Raw genomic sequence first — 18,780 nt, forward strand, 5'->3', positions numbered from 1 at the left:
GAAAGTGATGACTTTAGTTTCACCTAGTGAAAACTCTGACGTTGACCTGATTGACCTGACACAGCCTGGTGAGTACAAATTACTGGATAATACAATCAGTACAGACAGATTAAAAAGATTACAGGATAATGAGGACATGGAAGACGTGAACAATATAGGTAGGTTTGCCTCTGCCCATATAAAAGATTTAATTTGGGCTTTGAGAAAAAGGGGTAGTCTGAATAAATGGAAAACAAAATGGACAAAGAAAAAAGAGAAGGAAAAAGTGACTTTAGCTTTTGAAGGAGAGTGTAAAAATTCACAGATGCAGGATGAGATAAATCAGCAGCAACAGCTATTGAAAGAACAGCTACAAATTCAGCGACAGGTGGTGATTCAGCAGAATGAGATACCTCCACCGCCATTTCTAAATTATGTTAATGAGCAGAAATACAATACAGATACAGGATTCAGTGGAGTCCAGGAAAACAGACCTGATCCAGTTAAAATTGCAAACAAGCAGGGAAACTTATTTCGTAATGTTCCACAGTACAAGATGAAGCCAGAAACAATTCCTGTTATTGAAACATTCATTAATCAGGGTGTCCTAAAAGAGATTGAGAACAGTCTTTGTAATTCACCAGATATGGGAATTAGAAAGCCAGATGAAATGGACAAAATAGTACAGGACCTGAGAAAGGTTAAAGAGATAGTTATCACTTGTTGTCTTATTGTGCCCAAACTAGTAGAGATCCTTTATCAGATACCACATGATACTGAGTGGTATTGGGTTCCAATGCACCCAGAGAGTCAAATAATTTTTGCTTTCAGGTTCCAAGAGAGAGAGAGAATTCCCAGACAGGTAACTATTGAGAGAATTAAAATGATTGAAGCAATGGAATTCCCTAAGACACAAAAACAGGTAAGAATGCTCCTAGGCATGCTTGGTTACTGTTGCCAATGGATTAGTGCTTTCTCAGGATTTGCAAAACAATTGCGGAAACTGACAAAAGCAGATAATATAAAAGACCCAATTGTCCTGACAGAAATAAAAGCCATTGAGCAATTTAAAAAGAGTTTGTGTAAAGCTCCTGTTCAGGGCATGCCAGACTTCAACAAAGAATCTAAGCTTCTAGACCAAATAGCAGAGATAAAATGTGCTGGAGAGAAAAATGATCATGTCTTAAAAGGCGATGAGCACGCAGGTACCATTGTTAAATTTTGTGCTCAAGAGAGGGTTGCAATCAAAGGGGAAAAATTCAATGAACATGTTTCAAGCATCCTCAAACTAATATTTGCAATTCAGACATGGCAAGAGTTAAAACAATTACAAGATGAGGCACATGTTGAGGAGAAAAACACATGGCTCAAAGAAGGTTGCAGTCAGCGAGAGGATGAAATTTGGTTTTACAGAGATGACAGACCTATTATGCCCAATTGCATGATTACTGACATGGCACAGATGTACCATGGTCCACGTCATTTAGCAAGAGACACAATGATTCAACTGTTCAGGGAAACAAGTCTAACATGTCAGAAAAACACATGCCAGAAAAACATTTCAGATCAAAAGACATTTGAGAATTTGGGAACCATATGCCGGGAGGGTGGTTCATTTGCAAAAATTCAAATAGATTTCTTTGAAATGCCTCAACAAAACAAACTGAGATATGTCCTAGTCATCATTTGTTTATTTTCAAAATGGGTCGAAGCTTTTCCAACAAGAAAGAATGATACAGCTTCTGTATTCCATCAGCTGGGAATAAATATGAAACAGGAGCAAGCTCATGATCTATTGCCAAGAAAATTGGTCAGAACAAAGGTTCATCGAAGGAGAAACTGTCTAGTACACAGGTGGCAGAAAGCAAGTCAGGTGACAACAGATACTGGATGGATGCATATCAGTAATACCCTTTGTGTATCTGAACCTGATAACACTGATGAAGACAGTGAAGATACTACAACTGATTCAGACTCTGAAAAAGAAATTCCTGAAGAAAATCCAGATCTTGAAGATCGACAAGGTGGTCGACATCTGGATGATGATGTCAAAAATCCAGATCTTGAAGATCGACAAGATGGTCGACATCTGGATGATGATGTCAATGCGAATGAAACATTTAATGAAGAAGATCTAGAGATTGTGATTCTAGATTCAGAAAATGATGAAAATCTGCTAGATGGATGTCAAGCACAAAGAGAAGATTCAGAAGCAGAAAATTCTGAGCAAGAAGATAATAAAGTCCAAGAGAGTATTGAAAAGCAGAAGAGTAGCTCTGTGTGCGGGAACAAGAATCCTGAAACTGGGAAGCTAATGGTGATCCCTGAAGAAGAGGAAGAATTACCAAGTACCAGCTGTAAGGATGATGTTTCTAACGGAGTGAAGCTGCTGAGTAAAGAAGTTCCTTGGTACAGATTTAAAGTCTCAGAAAATGTTACAGATGGGAGTGATGAAGAGTCTGAGATAAGAAAATTCAGAAAAAGGGCTTGGAAAGCTGAATGTAAAGAAAGCAAGCCTGAGAAGAAACTCTTGAGAAAAGGTGATGTCTGGCCTAAAGGTGATGTCTGGCCTAAAGGTGATGTCTGGCCTAAAGATTTAAAGTTCAAATATGAAGTGTCAAGTCAGAAGAGTGATTCAGACAAAAAAGAGCAAGCTGAAGAGAAGATTGAAATGATTGCCAGGAAAAGCAAAAGACAATTGAGACCAAATGTAAAATACAAGTCTTCAGAATGGGCCTACATAAATATTTCTCCAATAGTTGAGGAGTGCAGTAGCAATGAGGTGGTCTTGAAAGAAAATGGTGACAATGACTAAATTTAGTTTTCTTTAAGTTAAGGTTTATTTTTGGCACAAGGCTGAAGAAATTGTGTTAGTTTTCTTTAAATTGAGATTTATTTTTGGCATAAGGCTGAAGAAATCTTGTTAGAGTGACACAAGGTTGAAGAAATTGTGTTAGCTGGAAACACTTCTATGTAAGACACTAGGTCGAAGAAAACATGTTTTAGTTTAAAAAAAAAAAAAAAAAAAAAAAGGAGGGGGTATATACTATGTACTAATTTTTCAAAAATTTTCAAAAATTTACTTTTTGTTTTTTGTTTTATTTTATAATACTCAGATTGATATTTGTTTTGTTGGTGCAATTCAAAATGTAGTTATGCAATTTAAAATTTAGTTACCTAAATTCATGGGGGGGTTGGGGATTCAAAGGTGGAAAGGATCCAACTTAGCTGAATAAAGAAAGGGTATAGGATATAGAATTAGTAGAATGTAGGACTCAATACTAATTATGAGAGTTGCAGAAATATAGATGAAATTAGAGCTTAAATACTAATCCTGAGTAAGTCTGAAACATGTTCAATAGATAAAATTTTAATTAAAATTTTTGGGTGTTGTTTGGTGATTTTGAAATCACCAGATGAGGGAGTTGATAGAGCGAGCTTTAGAAAATATTTTATTCAAGCTTGTGATGTCATACTCCCATAATTTGAATTAATACATTAATGAGTGTTTGCATGATTTGTTTTATTAATCCAACCTAGATTAAGTTTGCACCACACATGAACACGCGGGAAACTAATTATATGTGCTTTTGTTGCATTTGCAAGTCTGTTTTTGTAACACATTATTAATATTGTCCTGTTTGTTATGTCTGTCCTATTGTCTTTGTCACTATTAATATGCAGCTGATCATTCATGGCATGTGCTTTTATATGTGCTTACATGTATGTCCTATGTTGTGTTTGTCTGTCTGTGTATTATTTAATCATCTTTTTACTCTTTCAGAAACATAAAGCTGGATGACATGAAGAATGGTAGTTATTATATGTGTTGCTTTATTTGTTTGCTTTTGCTAAATGTCTTTTATTAGTGGGTTAAATAATAATTAGCAAGGGCTGGGTGGTACAGAAGGGTTTGTTTTACCTGAATTAATTATTCTTTTGTGTTTGTTTAAATATTAGTTTTCTGAAAAAGTGACGCAAGCTGAAAATGGCGCAGTGACGCAATCTGAAGCAGCGCAGAAAAGGCCTGCTGATATTAAAACCCACATGAGACAATTTATTCTGAAGTGGAGGAAAAGCCTTTTACTTTGAAAGCTTCAAAAAATGAACTGCTAAAGTCAACTCTGTGGAGTGGGTTTGGATGTGCCACAAAGCTCAGAACGGTCTGGCTCAAGGCTAAAAGGAAGAGACGTGACAAGATTTCCTATTGCTTGAACATTTTTGCTACAAAATGTAGCGGACTATGGAACTGTTGCCAGGATTCTGTGCATGGACAATGACTTTGTGTAAAGCCTGGTCTCGTGATGGAAGATGTCACAGTTTACTGTGGCGTGAGGTGATTCAGCCAATGGAGAGCCAGAATTCAGCTGTTGGAATGTGAAAAATAGTTAGCTCAGCTTTTTTTGAGTATAAGAATAGGCGTTCGCTGCAAACTTTTGTTTTACGCTCTTGATTCCAGAAGGACGTGTTCTGCTGCCCGATGATTACACGTAAGAAATGTAACTTTTAAGACTTTGTTTTCAGGCGATGAGGGTAGCGTCAGAGAGATAGTTAGGTTTTGGAAATGCTTTTCCTTTTCACTTATTTCTGCTAATTAATAATGTTTTCTTGAAATAAGCTCTCTTTATAAAATGCTGAATAAAACTTATATGACTTTTTCTAATGCTTGCTTAATAAAGTTCCAAACCTAAGTTTTCTTAAATATGTTTTAATAAACTTTTTAAAATGACAAGCTGGTCTTGTTTATTGTAGATAGTTTATTGCATGAAGTCATAAACAACATATGATCCATTCACCTCATTCACTATGTTTATGGGCCTGGTATTGTTGGTAAGTGTGATAGTGGATTGAGTCATCATTTATAAAGAATTTTAGTTTCTAGGCTCTTTCAGTAGCGTAAAAGAGACAAATGTAGTGCGAATGGTTTTGGTTTCCAAGTAATAGGAGTATGAATTTATTCTCTAGCTGCTTTGAAAGGTATGGAACGAGAAACTATCAACCAAGTCGTTTACTGACAAGACTAAATCTGACTGCTAAGTAGAAGGTCCTTGTGCAGTGCCCCTGTATCACCCAAATGTCACCATTCCAGAAATACCCACTGTGTTTTCCTCTGTCACGATTCCTCTGAGAGGTGTTCCACCATGATTCTAATATTGCTCCCTACGAATGTAATAGGCTATTCTCTTTACAGGGACCCATGTCAAGTAGATCTCCTTTTATCAAACCTTAAGAGGCTCTTACATGACTGCGATTTGTGCTAGCTCAAGAATGAAACTTACACTTTCTACAAGCACCTAAAAACACAATTATTTAGATTGTAACTTTAAGACTTATTGTCTATTAGATATCATAATCCTGCAATTGATCTTGCGCTTCACTTTCCTCTCCCACTTGGCTCCTCCTTCCTCCCATTTATTTTTTAAACCTATTTGATATCCCCCCCCCCCCCCTTTTTCACTCTTTCTCATTCCTTCTTCACTCCCCATACTCCTGTTCCAACCTTATTGCTTCTTGGATTTACCCCTTTAAAATGTTTTCCTTTCATTTCACTCCCTTTTTACCTTCCTTCCCCTTCTCTCTTCCATTTTCTTTCCAGCACACCTTTCCCATCCTCTCCCTCTACTTCCTGCTCCTTCCCTTACGGTTATCTCTCCGCCTCTTTGTTCTCACTCTCTTTCACTTTCTTCCTCCTCTGCTTTCACTTCCCTTCCAACTTTCTTTCCCCATCTATCTCCCACTCACTCTATTTCCCGCAGATTGAATTCGGCACAAGGACTGAGGGCACGCAACAATTTCCATCCCAACCACTTGGACTACAACAAAGATCTACAGAGAGAAAGAGGAGTAACAGAACAAAAAAGGCTTACAAATAATTTCCAATCTGCACGTACCAAACTAGATATACTGCGCAGAGCGTATTAGAAAGATGAACATTTTATACTGCTCTACTACGCACAAAGCCAGATATGAGTGGGTTTAAACAACTGGATGTCTCAACTGGCTGAGACCGCAATATTCTTGAAATATTATTTTACTGAACTATTAAGTCATATTTTAAGAAAATCCCTAAAGCTTTGTAAAATAATTATTTCTGACTAGACTTTCAGACCTTCTTCCTCGAATAAGCGTTCACCACTCAACTCCTCTGCTCCACTGAAGTCAAAGCCCAGTAGTTTCCTGGCATTTCAGGCAGGCTATGGGTTCAGGGATGACAGGCAACACTTGGCAGCACTTGCTATCAGATTTACCTAGACCTTAGAGACTCGGCCTGTCAGAAGGGGACAAGAATGATAACTGCTTCATTTTAATTGTATTTTTTATAAAGGCCGTCTGCTGTTTTTAACATCTGTAAACAACAGATGTTACCATTACCCAATTTAAAGTTACATAAGGATGCAAATATCTAGTAAGCATCCATTTATTGTTGCCAAATTCTGGTGACATGATAGTGAGGTCGGATGTCTTTAAATAACATGTTCAATGGATTCCCCATTAGTAGAGTGAATTACATCTTACTCCGACCTTACAGCACCATAAATTGTACTTTAGAAACACACAATATGTATTTATGTATGTTTTTGTAAATGAAAAAGGAAATAAAATGAGCACTAAACTCAAACATGCATTATAATTTGGAAACACCTACAGCTGCTTGAACAGAGATAAAAGGGCAAAACATACTCAGATGATGCAGACAGTTGTCCCCCCGGAATGTGAGACCGAGAGTTGGTTCCTCCATCTGCTTCCTCTGTGTCATTCTGTAATAATAATAATAATAATAGTTCAGGTGTTGATGGCTTGCAATGTTAAAACACCTTACAGTTGTGCAGATGTGACTGGAATGGTTGCAGTAGATGTCCAGACTTTATGACAGTAATATGAAAGTTTCCTTCAGCCCATCATTAATTACACTGTGCACTACAGTAGGACAATTAAGAATGCAGCCAAATAAAAGTAAAAGGAAACTTCAATATTTTATACTATTTTAAATGAATGTAATAATTTATATGAAAATTTATGTGAGCTCTTATATGATCATTGGCAATGTTACTGTGGGCAACTGGACGGCCCTAAAAGATTTTCTGAAAAAGAGATTCCAAATGAACCTCATATCCCATCACCCCCTTGAGGCACTCAACTTAACCGGCCAGACAGATCAGAGCGACAGGTAGAAACTGATACATACCACGGGAGCTCCAGGCAAGCTTTGATGCTGTGGCAGCTTGAAGAATTTGCTTATGAAGTCTTGTTCCGCCAGACACAGTGGCTCCAGTTCAGTTAAGACCTGCTCAAAAATCTGGAAAAATGGGATCATAAAAAAGGGATTTGTGGCAGACGAGGTTCATGTTTACACTAAAACAGACATACAATTCTGAGGGTGCAAAGTGATAAGATCACATTCAATTTACCTTATCAAACTTGGTTCTGTCGGCCACATCGAGATCAGAAGCAGACATATTGCCCATGTCCAATAGGGAAGAAGACTGAGACCTGCGATTCCCTGATCCCTGGACAGACAGTTTATTCAGACTGGAGGTAGAGCCAGTCAATTTGCCCGCACTTCCATGGAGACCTAGGAAAGCACGTCAGAGGAAAGTGAGTGCCGCAAACTGACATACAAATCCGGCATTTTCTTATCTCCTTTCAAAAGAAAGTTAGCAAGTAATAATACGGTTTTGCAAAACATCTTTTGCAAACATTTCTTTACACAACTTTTACAATACCATAGTTTCCCCATAACATCTTAGACCAAATGAACCATTTGATTATATGGCACAAAAAACTAAATTGAGCTCCAAATATTTATATTTGTACTTAAGCATTTAAGATTTATAAACTTTCACTGAAGATCATTTAGTTAATAAATTAAAACATACTGAAAATATGTTGGTATGGTATATATATATATATATATATATATATATATATATATATATATATATATATATATATATATATATATATATATATATATATATATTACGAGTTATAGTTAGGATCGTTTTCCATAGGAAATCCGCAACATTCTATTGGGAATAACTTTGGCGTTGATGGACGGAATTGGCGGAATTTCTCCAAGAAAATGGCCAGCTCCGCTCCGCTCCTTCCCTGAAAGTTTCCCCAAGTTAAATTCCATAGGGCGGTTGGACTCACTTTTAGCCCGAACGGCTGAATGGATTTCCACCAAACTTGGCAAAATTGTAGGGACTGGTAGCCCGACGTGCCTTTGCTATGTCTCAAGATATGTGCTCCAGTGGATTTTGAGTAATTTAGGTTCAAAAAAATATATATATCTATATGCGCGCCCCGGTACGCGCACCGGGGCGCGCTCCACCGCAAGCAGAAAGCTGATTGGCTCTCGGGTGTCTGTCAACATTCCAAACAGTCCGGAGCGGCCGCCATCTTGTGTCTCGGTAGGATCGAGACACAAGAGGTGGCAAAAACAAAGGGGGAAATGACCAAAAGGGGGCAGGGTAGACTCCCCCGATCTCCTAGGTTTGATGTGGGGGCCATAAAAGGGCCCCGCGGGGCAAAACATTTTTTAATTTTTTTTTCGATTTTCGCGGGGGGAGCGCCCGGTACGCGCACCGGGGAGCGTACCGGGGAGTGTACCATGGGGAAAACCCAGTGAAACAGTAAAATAATAATTTAAAGTGCTTAGAGGTAGGGTAGCTCTGAATAGAGTTGTTGTGTTGTGTGGGTGATTTAAGTACCAACATGTAGGTACCAATGCAGAGTCTTAAATTCAATGTACACCGTCTCCTCTGTAGATATCTTGCATGTTGTTACAGAAGTTATTGTGGTATATGGAATCCATACCATAGTCTGTCAGGAAAGCAGAAACAGATCCTTTAAGCACTCCCTGAGAAGGCCTAGGGGATCATGGGTAGTCTACCCTGCTCACTTATGATGTTTTCAAGTATTACATTTTACTCTCTTCTGAATCTACACAACATTTTTGGGACCATCTCCCTTGTCTCTGGACCCGATGGAGTGGGTTGTTTTCTTTTGGAGGTGCTGGGAGAAGATTGGGGAGGGTTTCTAGTCAGTTCTCGGACCTCTGCCGCAGCATAGTTGTTTGGGTGCTTGCGTTGCATATGACTAATCATTGTATTGTTGCCAAATGAATACTTTTTTGCAGGGTTCCCCCTGGAAAGCACAGTGCCACAGATGAGACATGTGACTTTTGGAGCATTTACTTTCTTTTGTCCCCTTGGGATTTTAAAAAACTCCCACACAAAGTGCTCCTTGGGTTTATAGGGGGTATTATCTTCAGGCAGGAACTGCCTCTCCTCCTCCTCCTCCTCCTCTTCTTCTTCTTCACCACCACTGTGGTGTTGTGGTGGTCCTTGTGGTGGTGGTGGTGGTGGTTGAGATGCTCCTGCTGCTGTTGCTACTGTAGCCATTTCTCACTTACTACAAACAGGTCTGCAAGCAGGTCTTCCTCAGTCAAAGTACAAAGTGAGAATGAGGAAAAAAGGTGGGGGCTTTCATCATTTGGAAAAAAAACTGTTCTGAACCAATGAAAAGTGTTATTTTCAGGTCACATGACCCGACGCGGTTACGCTACGCGCCCCGGGGGGGCGCTTACGTAGCGCGATCGTATGCGCTCGGGCGCTTCCGGGTGTGCTTACGCCGTGCGTCATAAGACGCATCACGCGGCTACGCGATACGTCACGATAATGTTTTCGTTTGCGGCAATAGCGCTTACGGGACGCTCACCGGTACGCGCACCGGGAGCGCTCCAGGGCAAAATAAATAAATAAATAAATAAATAAACATGAACGATATACATAAAAAAAAATAGTATTACATAAATATATAATATAGGATTCATTATAAAAAATATATTTCATAGCTATAGAAATTTGCTATTAAAAAACCTTTGAAATTCACTGAAAAAACATAGGTTTGAGGCCCTATATACAGTTAGGAATTAGCATTTACAAAACCTATGAAATTCACTGAAAAAATCATAGGTTTCACACCAGTTATAGTTAGGAATTAGCATTTAAAAAACCTATGAAATTCACTGAAATAACCATAGGTTTGACACCAGTTATAGTTAGCTGGAAATTTTACGGACATAAAACCATTGAAATTCCCACGTTATAGTTAGTTGGACTCACTATAACTTGCGCGCCTGCAATGCACTGCTGATGACGTCACATATTACATCACTCATGACATGTTCAGTGACATCACACACGACACCACCGTTCTGAATTGGGGGATTAAGTCCCCTTTAATCCTAAGGGTCCTCAGGTGGCCAACTAGACCACCAGGTACCTCCAGTAATCCCCACACAGTGGGATTGCTGAGAGGTGGTCCGAGGCCACGCCCCTCTTTACATCACTCTGCAAACGTTCCTCTCGGCGCACTGCTGGTGGGGCGATGAGGTCCTCTTGTACCCTGAGAACCTCAGGACTAAAGTGGACTTCATCCTGAGCAACAGTACGCCAAGAGGCTCGTTTTATGAGTGGTGTCAAAAAAGGGCGTGGCCTCAGATCACTCAGCAATCCAGCTGTGAGGGGCTTACTAGAGATAACAGGAGGGCTAGTTGGCCCCCAGGGACTCTCAGGAGGCAAGGGGACTTCCTCTCCCAAACAAGACCGCACCAGAAGGCGTGCTTGCAGAGTGGTGCAGAAGGGGGCGTGGCCTGCTATGAGAACTTCACATTCCTGTAGTGTGGGACTTAGTGGAGAAAATAGGAGGGGTAGTTGGCCCCCAAAGATGTCCTTGCGGCCGACTACTCCTCCTGTTACCTCCAGTAAATCCCACACAGTGGGATTACTAACAGGTCTTCGGAGATCACAGCCCCCTTTCCCCACCACTCTGCAAATGCGCCTCATGGCACACTACGGGTTGAGGGATGAAGTCAACTTTACTCCTGAGGGGCTTTGGCGGCCAAGTAGCCCTCCTGGTACCTCCAGTAAGTCTTAGGCAATGGAATTCCTGAGCGCTGGTTGGAGGCCCATTCCCCTTCTGCACCACTCTGCAAACACGACTACCAGTTAAAGAAGCATTTGTAATGTAATAGGTCTTGCATTTGCAAGAGTTAGAACTATTAGCGCTGTAAATCTAAAAGTATTTTATTAATGTTTCGTGGAGTGGATTTAGGTTGTGTGTAGTGCAATTATGTGGTATGTTGTGCAGTGAAATTATGTGGATAGAAAGTATGTGGTATTTAGTGTATAGGAATCATGGAGAGTGGGATTATGTGTTATGGAGAGTAATTATGTGGTATGATAGTCTGTGTTGTGGAGTGGAGTTTAGTCTTCCTCGTTTCCATAGTAGCTAAACTCTGAACTCAATGTATCAAAAAAAAGAAGGAATCACTGAGGAGCACTTCTGGACCTAGTCAGAGATATGAGCAGGGCCATTGGAATTATGCGACTGTTTGGCTTCTTTCATTAAGGTATTGGGGTCCGGTGTTGTGGAGGGATTTGTAGGCGTGGGTGAGTAGTTTGTAGGTTACTCTCTTCCCAATGGGAAACCAGTGGAGGTCTCGCAGGTGTTGGGTGATGTGTTCATGTTGTGGGATGTGGATGAAAAGTCTGGCAGCGGTGTTCTGTACGGTCTGGAGCTTGCAGAGCAGGAATTTGTTAATTCCGGCATAGAGGGAGTTTCCGTAGTCCAGTCTGCTTGTTATGAGTGTGTGGGTGACAATCTTTCTAGATTCGGGGGGATCCATTTGAAGGTCTTGCAGAGGATGTTGAGGGTGTTGAAGCAGGTGGAGGCAACGGCATTGATCTGTTTGGTCATGGTGAGGGAAGATTTGAGTAGGATGCTGTCGTTTCGGGCGTGGTCCGTAGGAGTGGGGGGATGCCGAGGGCGGTGGGCCACCAGGTGTTGTCCCAGGCGTAGATGGTAGGTTGGCTGTCTTTGCTGTGGGAAGGAGTGAGTTTGGTGTCTGTTTGTTGAAGTTGTCATAGAGGGACTTGATTTTCAGATGGAAGTAGAACCCGGATCTGTTGCAAAGGTCCTGGGAGGGTGTGACGTCCGTGGCTTCACTGGGGGGTTTGGTGAATTCCTGAATTATGCTGAAGAGTTCCTATGAGTTGCTGGAGTTAGTGAGGATTTTGTTCTGGATGAAGGTTCCTTTGGTGGATCTGATGAGTTGGTGGTATTCTGTCATAGCGTTCTTGTAGGTGGTTTGGTCTTCCGTGGTTTTGTGGTTTCTCCATAGCTTCTCAAGACATCTGCAGGTGAGTGGATTCTTGTAGGTCTGTGGTGATTCAGGTGGCCTTCATGGGGGCGGTCTGCCGGAGTTGCGGAAAGCTTGTCTGTGCAGTTGGTGATCCATCTGTGAAGTTCTTTGGCTGCAGAGTTGCCATTGGTCATGGTGGGAGGGGGATCGAGTTGAGGTGCTCCTCAGTGATTTTGCTCCAGCTCCTTCACAAGGGTGTGGAGTAGGTTATGAGCGGTGGCTTTCTCGAAAGACAAGTGTACGCAGTGGTGCTTCTTGCTGGAAGTGGTAAGTCGGAGGGAGTTCTTGTACTGAGCTGCCTAAGTTCTTGTATGCGATGGAGAGTACTCCTCCAGGGTGGTTGGGGCGGTCCTTCCTTTGGATCTTATATCCGTCGGAGATGGCGGTGGCGATGTTGGGGCGGAGGTGGGGTTGGTCCAGGTTTTCGCGGAGATGGCGACGTCTGGCGAGAGGATGTCGAGGAGGTCCCAGATTTCTACTGCGTGTCTGTGTAGGGAGCCCATGTTGAGAAGGATGCACCTCAGGCCTTTGGGAGTGCTGGCATCTGGCGGGGCGGCGGTGGTGGGAGTGCGGAGGTTGGTGGTTTGTCAGCAGTGTCGGCAGGAGAACTGGCCGCGGGTGACGTCAGGAGAAGACAGCCGGCAGTTGTTGTTCCTTCCGGGGTTGAGCGCTTAGAGTGCAGCTGAGTCGTAGCGGTAGATGGGTGGAGAACCAGGGTCCCAGGCGCTGGTCACAGATGGGCTTGCCTTTGGCACACCAGCGGCATGGCCGCACAGTGGCCACCATTAAATGGGGAACAGGGAGGGAAACACAGCTGGGAGGCAGGAGCGGGAACCGGCGGGGGGAGGGGGCGGGCTGCAGGGGCAAAAAAAGGGCAGCGAAAACGGGCGCAGAGGGAACGGAGGACAACAAGAGACCAGAAAAACAGGCACAATTACAGTGAAAACAGACAACAGACATGCACAAATAGAGTAAATACAGTAAACAGACAAAATGACAGTCAGACGGAGAAGGCAGCAGAGCGGACCAGCAAGGCTCTCCCACTGGACCAGTCATAATAGTCTTGAGGAAACTATCACAGCTCATCTAACTACAGTCTAGAATAGAAAAGTGATATTTCGTGATACTATTTCACTTGAAAAACCACACGCAAGGGAAACGGCCATGGCTGAATACTTCACTGTCATGATGGCAGGTCGTGCAAAGATCTACATTGAAACTTCTTTTGGAAGCGATTCCCGGTATTGCCACTAGGTGGCAGAATATAGCAAATACAAACGAGAGACCCAGGATATAGAAGTAGGAATGCTTGTTCGCAAGTATGTTTTGACTTCTGAAGCCGATGCTCAATTGCTCTTCTGTTTATGGTCATGAAAGTGCGTAACTTATGAAAACCACAAGTAACTTTTTAAACATCGAAATCTAAACATTTTGTGAACATAAAAGAAATCCTAAATTATTGTATTGTATTGTAATTGCATTTGTATAGCGCTTAATACCCCGGACGAGGCGTCAAAGCGCTTTTTCGGCGAGTAGCACGCTACTCCGGGACTCATAGAGGATTAGTGTTGAATTAGTATAGTGAAACATGCAAGTACATTGTAAGTGGTGGATAGGTTAGTCAGTTAATTGGATTTGGAATGATAGCAGAAGGATAGAGGAGGACAAAGGTTTGTATTTATTTAGCGCTTGTTGACACACGCTATTCAGGAAGCCTACAAAGGATTAGTGGTGCATTAATATGGTGAAGTATGTAGTAATTTCAGTGGTGGATATTAGTCAGTTACTTGGAGTGAGAATAATAGCGGAGGGATAAAAGAGGAAGAAAGATTTGCATTCATATATCACTTGTTACCCCTGATGGGTGGTGAAGCGCTTTTCTGGTGAGTAGCACGCCACTCCGGAACCCATAAAGGATTACTGTTGAAAATTAGTATAGTAAAAAAAATATGAAGTAATTTGAGTAGTGGATATGTTATTCAGGTATTTGGGTAGTATATTAGTATAGTTTAATGAGTCATTCTCCCATAACGTACCAACCTGTAATTCACATGGCATTTAAAACAATATTGAAAACTACTGGGGAGGAAATACCAAGTACAATAACTGTACCTCTTACTTTTATCCTCCCAATGTCTAGCTGTAAAGAACTGCATTTGGTTGAAATCAGGGAGCATCAATAGATATTTAGATGGACACGGTACTTAGCACACATAAATGGACTGATAAGTAGACAGCCCCGTCATCTTCCTTTCCTCTACAGATTTTAAGGCGCTCCTGTGTCCTCGCCCAACACCACTAGATTAAAATGTCTCCGGGTCCCCAAGGTGACAGCTCTCTGTGTTCACCAGGACATGTACCCGTGTAAGGATCTCCTATCATTGTCCCCATCTCTGACCAAATTCCTTCCAGGAAACAATGTGTCTGATTTCTATGTCCATTCTGAATTCCGAGCATCCAGAACTAATACTGACTCAGTGTTGCACGCTTCAGAGCTGGCTGAACCAACAGTGACTTTACCAGTTTGTCAGTCCCGGGTGTGGTATTTATTCATTTTTGAAAGTTGAAGGCCCACACTCCCAGCACAGGTGCCAGGTGATGCATAAGTGAATAAGGTCTCTCCTAGTACCAGAAACTGCAGTGCTTCCCTTTCAGGCCCTTCTATTAGTCGCCACTCAGATCCGGCCCGTTATCGACAGGCAATCGCTCCAAGAGGCATGAAAGCAAAACGGATTTAAAAGCCTCTGGATATCAAGTACTGAGCTGCCTAAGATGACAAGCTAGGTCTGGGAATCCGCCCTACTTTGTGGCAGCCCTTCAAGTCACCCAGACGTACATCCTTGTAGGCGAATATCACTGTTGTTGAGGCATAACGAAAAAAGGTTAGTAGGGTCCCTCTCCCAATGCATCGATGCCATCAGAGGCCACCTGACTTACTGAATCTGCGCCCTTCTGTATGTAGACAGTAATCATGGTGTTCTAGTCTTGCTCTCTGCAAACTAATAAACATGTCTTTCCTACCAAAGTCAGTTTGGCATCAAAGACTTTTCTGGGAAACAACCTTCTTGAGCGCCATCTCTTCTGTAAGCTGCATTAGTGAACTATGAGCCGCCATACTACACAATGTCTTGTACAGAGACATGCTAATACTGAAGACAACATTTCTCCTCCGTCCCAAAGGTGCTGATCCAATTACACCTGGATGAGGGGAACTTTCTTCCAGTTTTCCTTCTACACACTTTTCAGTCCTTTTCCCCTCATTGGTTATTTAGTAACTGAGGAAATTAACGTAATATTGATACTACAAGAACCGCTACATTCTACCTGAAGAAAAGTGAGGCCCCACATTCTTTTGGCCAGCCTTTTTCACCAATGGGGTTAAGGATGCAGAAAGCTGGTGTCTAAGACCACACAACTGCTGGTGGAACACTTCCTGCAACCCCATTAAAATTCCAGAAAGGGCACATCCATTTAATCAATTGTCTTTGCATATTTGGACACAACAAACACAAGGCAAGGTTTGTTGCATTCCAAATACATGGCCTTGTGAATTAGATTTGCAGGGTAGCTAAGTAGGCCTCCTCACATACATTCTGACATCACTATGGGACTTGTACTTTATCAATACATCATGTGAAGTTAGGCCAGGAAGTCTTCAGAAATGTGTGGAATACACGGATTGCTCAATGCAGTCTTCTTATTTTTGCTAGTCTTTTGCAGTACAATATCCTACTTACAGGTTAGGCAGTACTTTAATTGTAAAATAATAAGAAAGGGCCCCTTTGGTGAAGGAAAGCTGAAAAGGATATGCTGATATGCCATTGAAGAGGGCCTATCATCACAATTTCCTAGATACCAAACATGACAAAGCTACCTGCTCCCAATTGGAAATGACCGCTTATTAAATGCAATAAGGAATCACCAATGTTATTGACCCTTGACCCGGTCACTCTACTACCGCACGGCCCCCGTGTGCCCGGATTCTGCTGCCGCTGCCTGCTTGGCCCTTTTGCTGCCGCCTCTCCTTAGGGCTCCTGCTCTCCAGGCTTGCCTAGGCTTGCCCTCGCTCTCAAGGCTTGCCCAGGCTTGTCCTCGCTCTCCCCCTCTCCGCTTTTCCGCTCTTTCCACCCTCCCTCCGCTCCCCGCCGCTGCTCTCCTGCGGCCCGCCCCCTTCACCTGTCTCCCGCTCCCCATTCGCCGCCCCGTTCCCGCCTCCCAGCTGCTCCTCCCTCCCACTTCGCCATAAATGGCGGGGACCGCGCGTACAAACCCCGTCAGAGCCAGCCAACCCGACTGAGCTAAGACGCCACCACCCTCCACGCACTCAACACCAGCCGACATCCAGCCTGGTACCAAGCCACCCAGAAACACACCCACGGAGCCTTCACCTGCCACGCCTTCTACTTCACCTGCACTCGGTCCTGCACCGCGCCAGTCAAAACAGCCGCCAACAACAACCACCTCAAGTGCATCCTGCTCAACACCCGCTCCATCCACAGGCACGCCGTCGAACTATGGGACCTCCTGGACAAAACGGCACCAGACGTCGCTTTCTTCACGGAAACCTGGATGAACGCCTCCTCAGCCCACAACATCGCCATTGCCATCCCGGACGGCTACAAGATCATCCGGAGGGACCGCATCAACCAGACCGGAGGAGGCATCGCCATCGCCCACAGAAACACTATCCGCATCACGACCAACACCGACGACACCCTCGCCACAGCAGAGCACCTGCACTTCCAGATTCACACCGACCCCAAGACCACCCTCAGAGGAACCCTCATCTACAGACCCCCGGGACCACGCTCACACTTCAGCAAGGCCATCGCAGACTTCATCTGCCCACTCGCCCTCGCCTCCCCCAACTACATCCTCTTAGGAGACCTCAATTTCCACCTGGAGAACGACCAGGACCACAACACCACTGCCCTACTAGACAACATCGCAAACCTCGGATTCAAGCAACTGGGCAACACCCCCACCCATTACGCTGGCCACACGCTCGACCCTGTCTTCTCCTCCAGCAACCACATCTCCTTCAGCCACACCACCGAGCTCCACTGGACCGACCACAGCTGCGTACACTTCAACTTCAGGAAAACAACGACACACCACCGACCTCAACAAACCCCCGAAGATGCTGGATCAAGATTACCACCGACCAACTCACCACCTCCTTGCGCCTAAACCCTCTCACCAACACAACGGACCCCAACGAAGGAGCCTGCCACCTCACACAGTGGATCACTGACTGCGCCGACACCCTTGCTTCACTGAAAAACCCTCCCAGCAACCTCAACTGCAAGTAAGCTGCGTGGTTCACCAACGATCTCAAAGACTCCAAGAAATCCTGCTGTGACCTCGAGAAAGCCTGGCGCCACAACCAGTCAACGGACAACATGACAGCCCGCAAGAACGCCACCCGCAAACACCACCAGCTGATCCGCACCACCAAAAGGTCATCCTTCAGAGAACGACTGGACAACAACACCCACAACAGCAACAAACTCTTCAACGTCATGAAAAAGCTCTCCAACCCCAACGCCAGCAACAACGACATCACGCCTTCTCAAGACCTCTGCAACTCTCTGGCCACCTTTTTTCACTGTAAAATCGTCGACATACACGACAGCTTCGGCGCTCAGAACAGGTCCCCTACCACCGAACCTACACCCCCCCACCGCCACCATGTGCGCATGGACTCAGGTCAGCACGGAAGATACCACCCACACGATGAACACCATCCACTCGGGCTCCCCAGCCGATCCCAGCCCACACCACATATTCAACAAAGCCGACTCCATCATCGCACCCAAACTTCGGGACATCATCAACAACTCCTTCATATCCGCCACCTTCCTGGAGAGTTGGAAGCACGCAGAGATCAGCGCCCTCCTGAGGAAACCCACCGCAGACCCCTCAGACCTCAAAAACTTCTGCCCCATCTCGCTCCTCCCCTTCCCTGCAAAAGTCATCGAGAAAACCGTAAAAAGCTGACAGCCCTCCTGGAGACGAACGGCTCCATCGACCCATCGCAGTCCGGACTCCGAGCGAACCACAGCACCGAGACCGCCCTCCTCGCGGCCACCGACGACATCCGGACCCTGCTGGACAACGGAGGAACCGCCACCCTCATCCTGCTCGACCTTTCGGCTGCGTTCGACACGGTCTGCCAACGCACCCCGATAACCCGCCTCCACCACGCCGGTATCCAAGGAAAGGCCCTGGAATGGATCACCTCCTTCCTCTCCGACAGAACCCAAAGAGTCCGTCTCACGGCCTTCCTCGCAGAAGCCACCAAGATCATCTGTGGCGTACCTCAAGGCTCCTCACTCAGCCCCACCCTCTTCAACGTCTACATGAGCCCCCTAGCAGCCATCGTACGCAAGCACAACCTCAACATCATCTCCTACGCCGACGATACCCAACTGATCCTCTCCCTCACCAACGACCCCACCTCCGCCAGAGCCAGCTTCCAGGACGGAATGAAAGACATCGCAGACTGGATGAAGCTCAGCCGCCTGAAACTGAACTCAGACAAGACGGAAGTCCTCATCCTCGGCCCATCCATCTCCGCCTGGGACGAC

General features: G+C 44.1%; 2 protein-coding genes across 10 annotated transcripts in view; one reads left to right on the plus strand and one right to left on the minus strand.

Annotated features, from left to right (window-relative positions):
- Positions 1-18,780, minus strand: part of EXOC1 (exocyst complex component 1) — a 332,741-nt gene that overhangs the window by 77,635 nt on the left and 236,326 nt on the right. For all 9 annotated transcript variants that reach the window (XM_086962628.1, XM_086962632.1, XM_086962630.1 and 6 more), the window contains 3 exons: positions 7,389-7,552; positions 7,166-7,276; positions 6,661-6,737 (listed from right to left, as the gene is read on the minus strand). In XM_086962628.1, coding sequence (XP_086818754.1) covers positions 6,661-6,737; positions 7,166-7,276; positions 7,389-7,552 — 352 coding nt within the window. The remainder of the gene's footprint in view (positions 1-6,660; positions 6,738-7,165; positions 7,277-7,388; positions 7,553-18,780) is intronic.
- On the plus strand, positions 1,281-2,988 carry LOC147728835 (uncharacterized). The gene is made up of 2 exons (XM_086962633.1): positions 1,281-2,519; positions 2,556-2,988. The coding sequence occupies exons 1-2, from the start codon at positions 1,409-1,411 to the stop codon at positions 2,792-2,794; spliced, it is 1,350 nt and encodes a 449-aa protein (XP_086818759.1). The 5' UTR covers positions 1,281-1,408; the 3' UTR covers positions 2,795-2,988.

This window comes from Lissotriton vulgaris, chromosome 3_1 (assembly GCF_964263255.1).
Source record: "Lissotriton vulgaris chromosome 3_1, aLisVul1.2, whole genome shotgun sequence".
NCBI classification, from domain to species: domain Eukaryota; kingdom Metazoa; phylum Chordata; class Amphibia; order Caudata; family Salamandridae; genus Lissotriton; species Lissotriton vulgaris.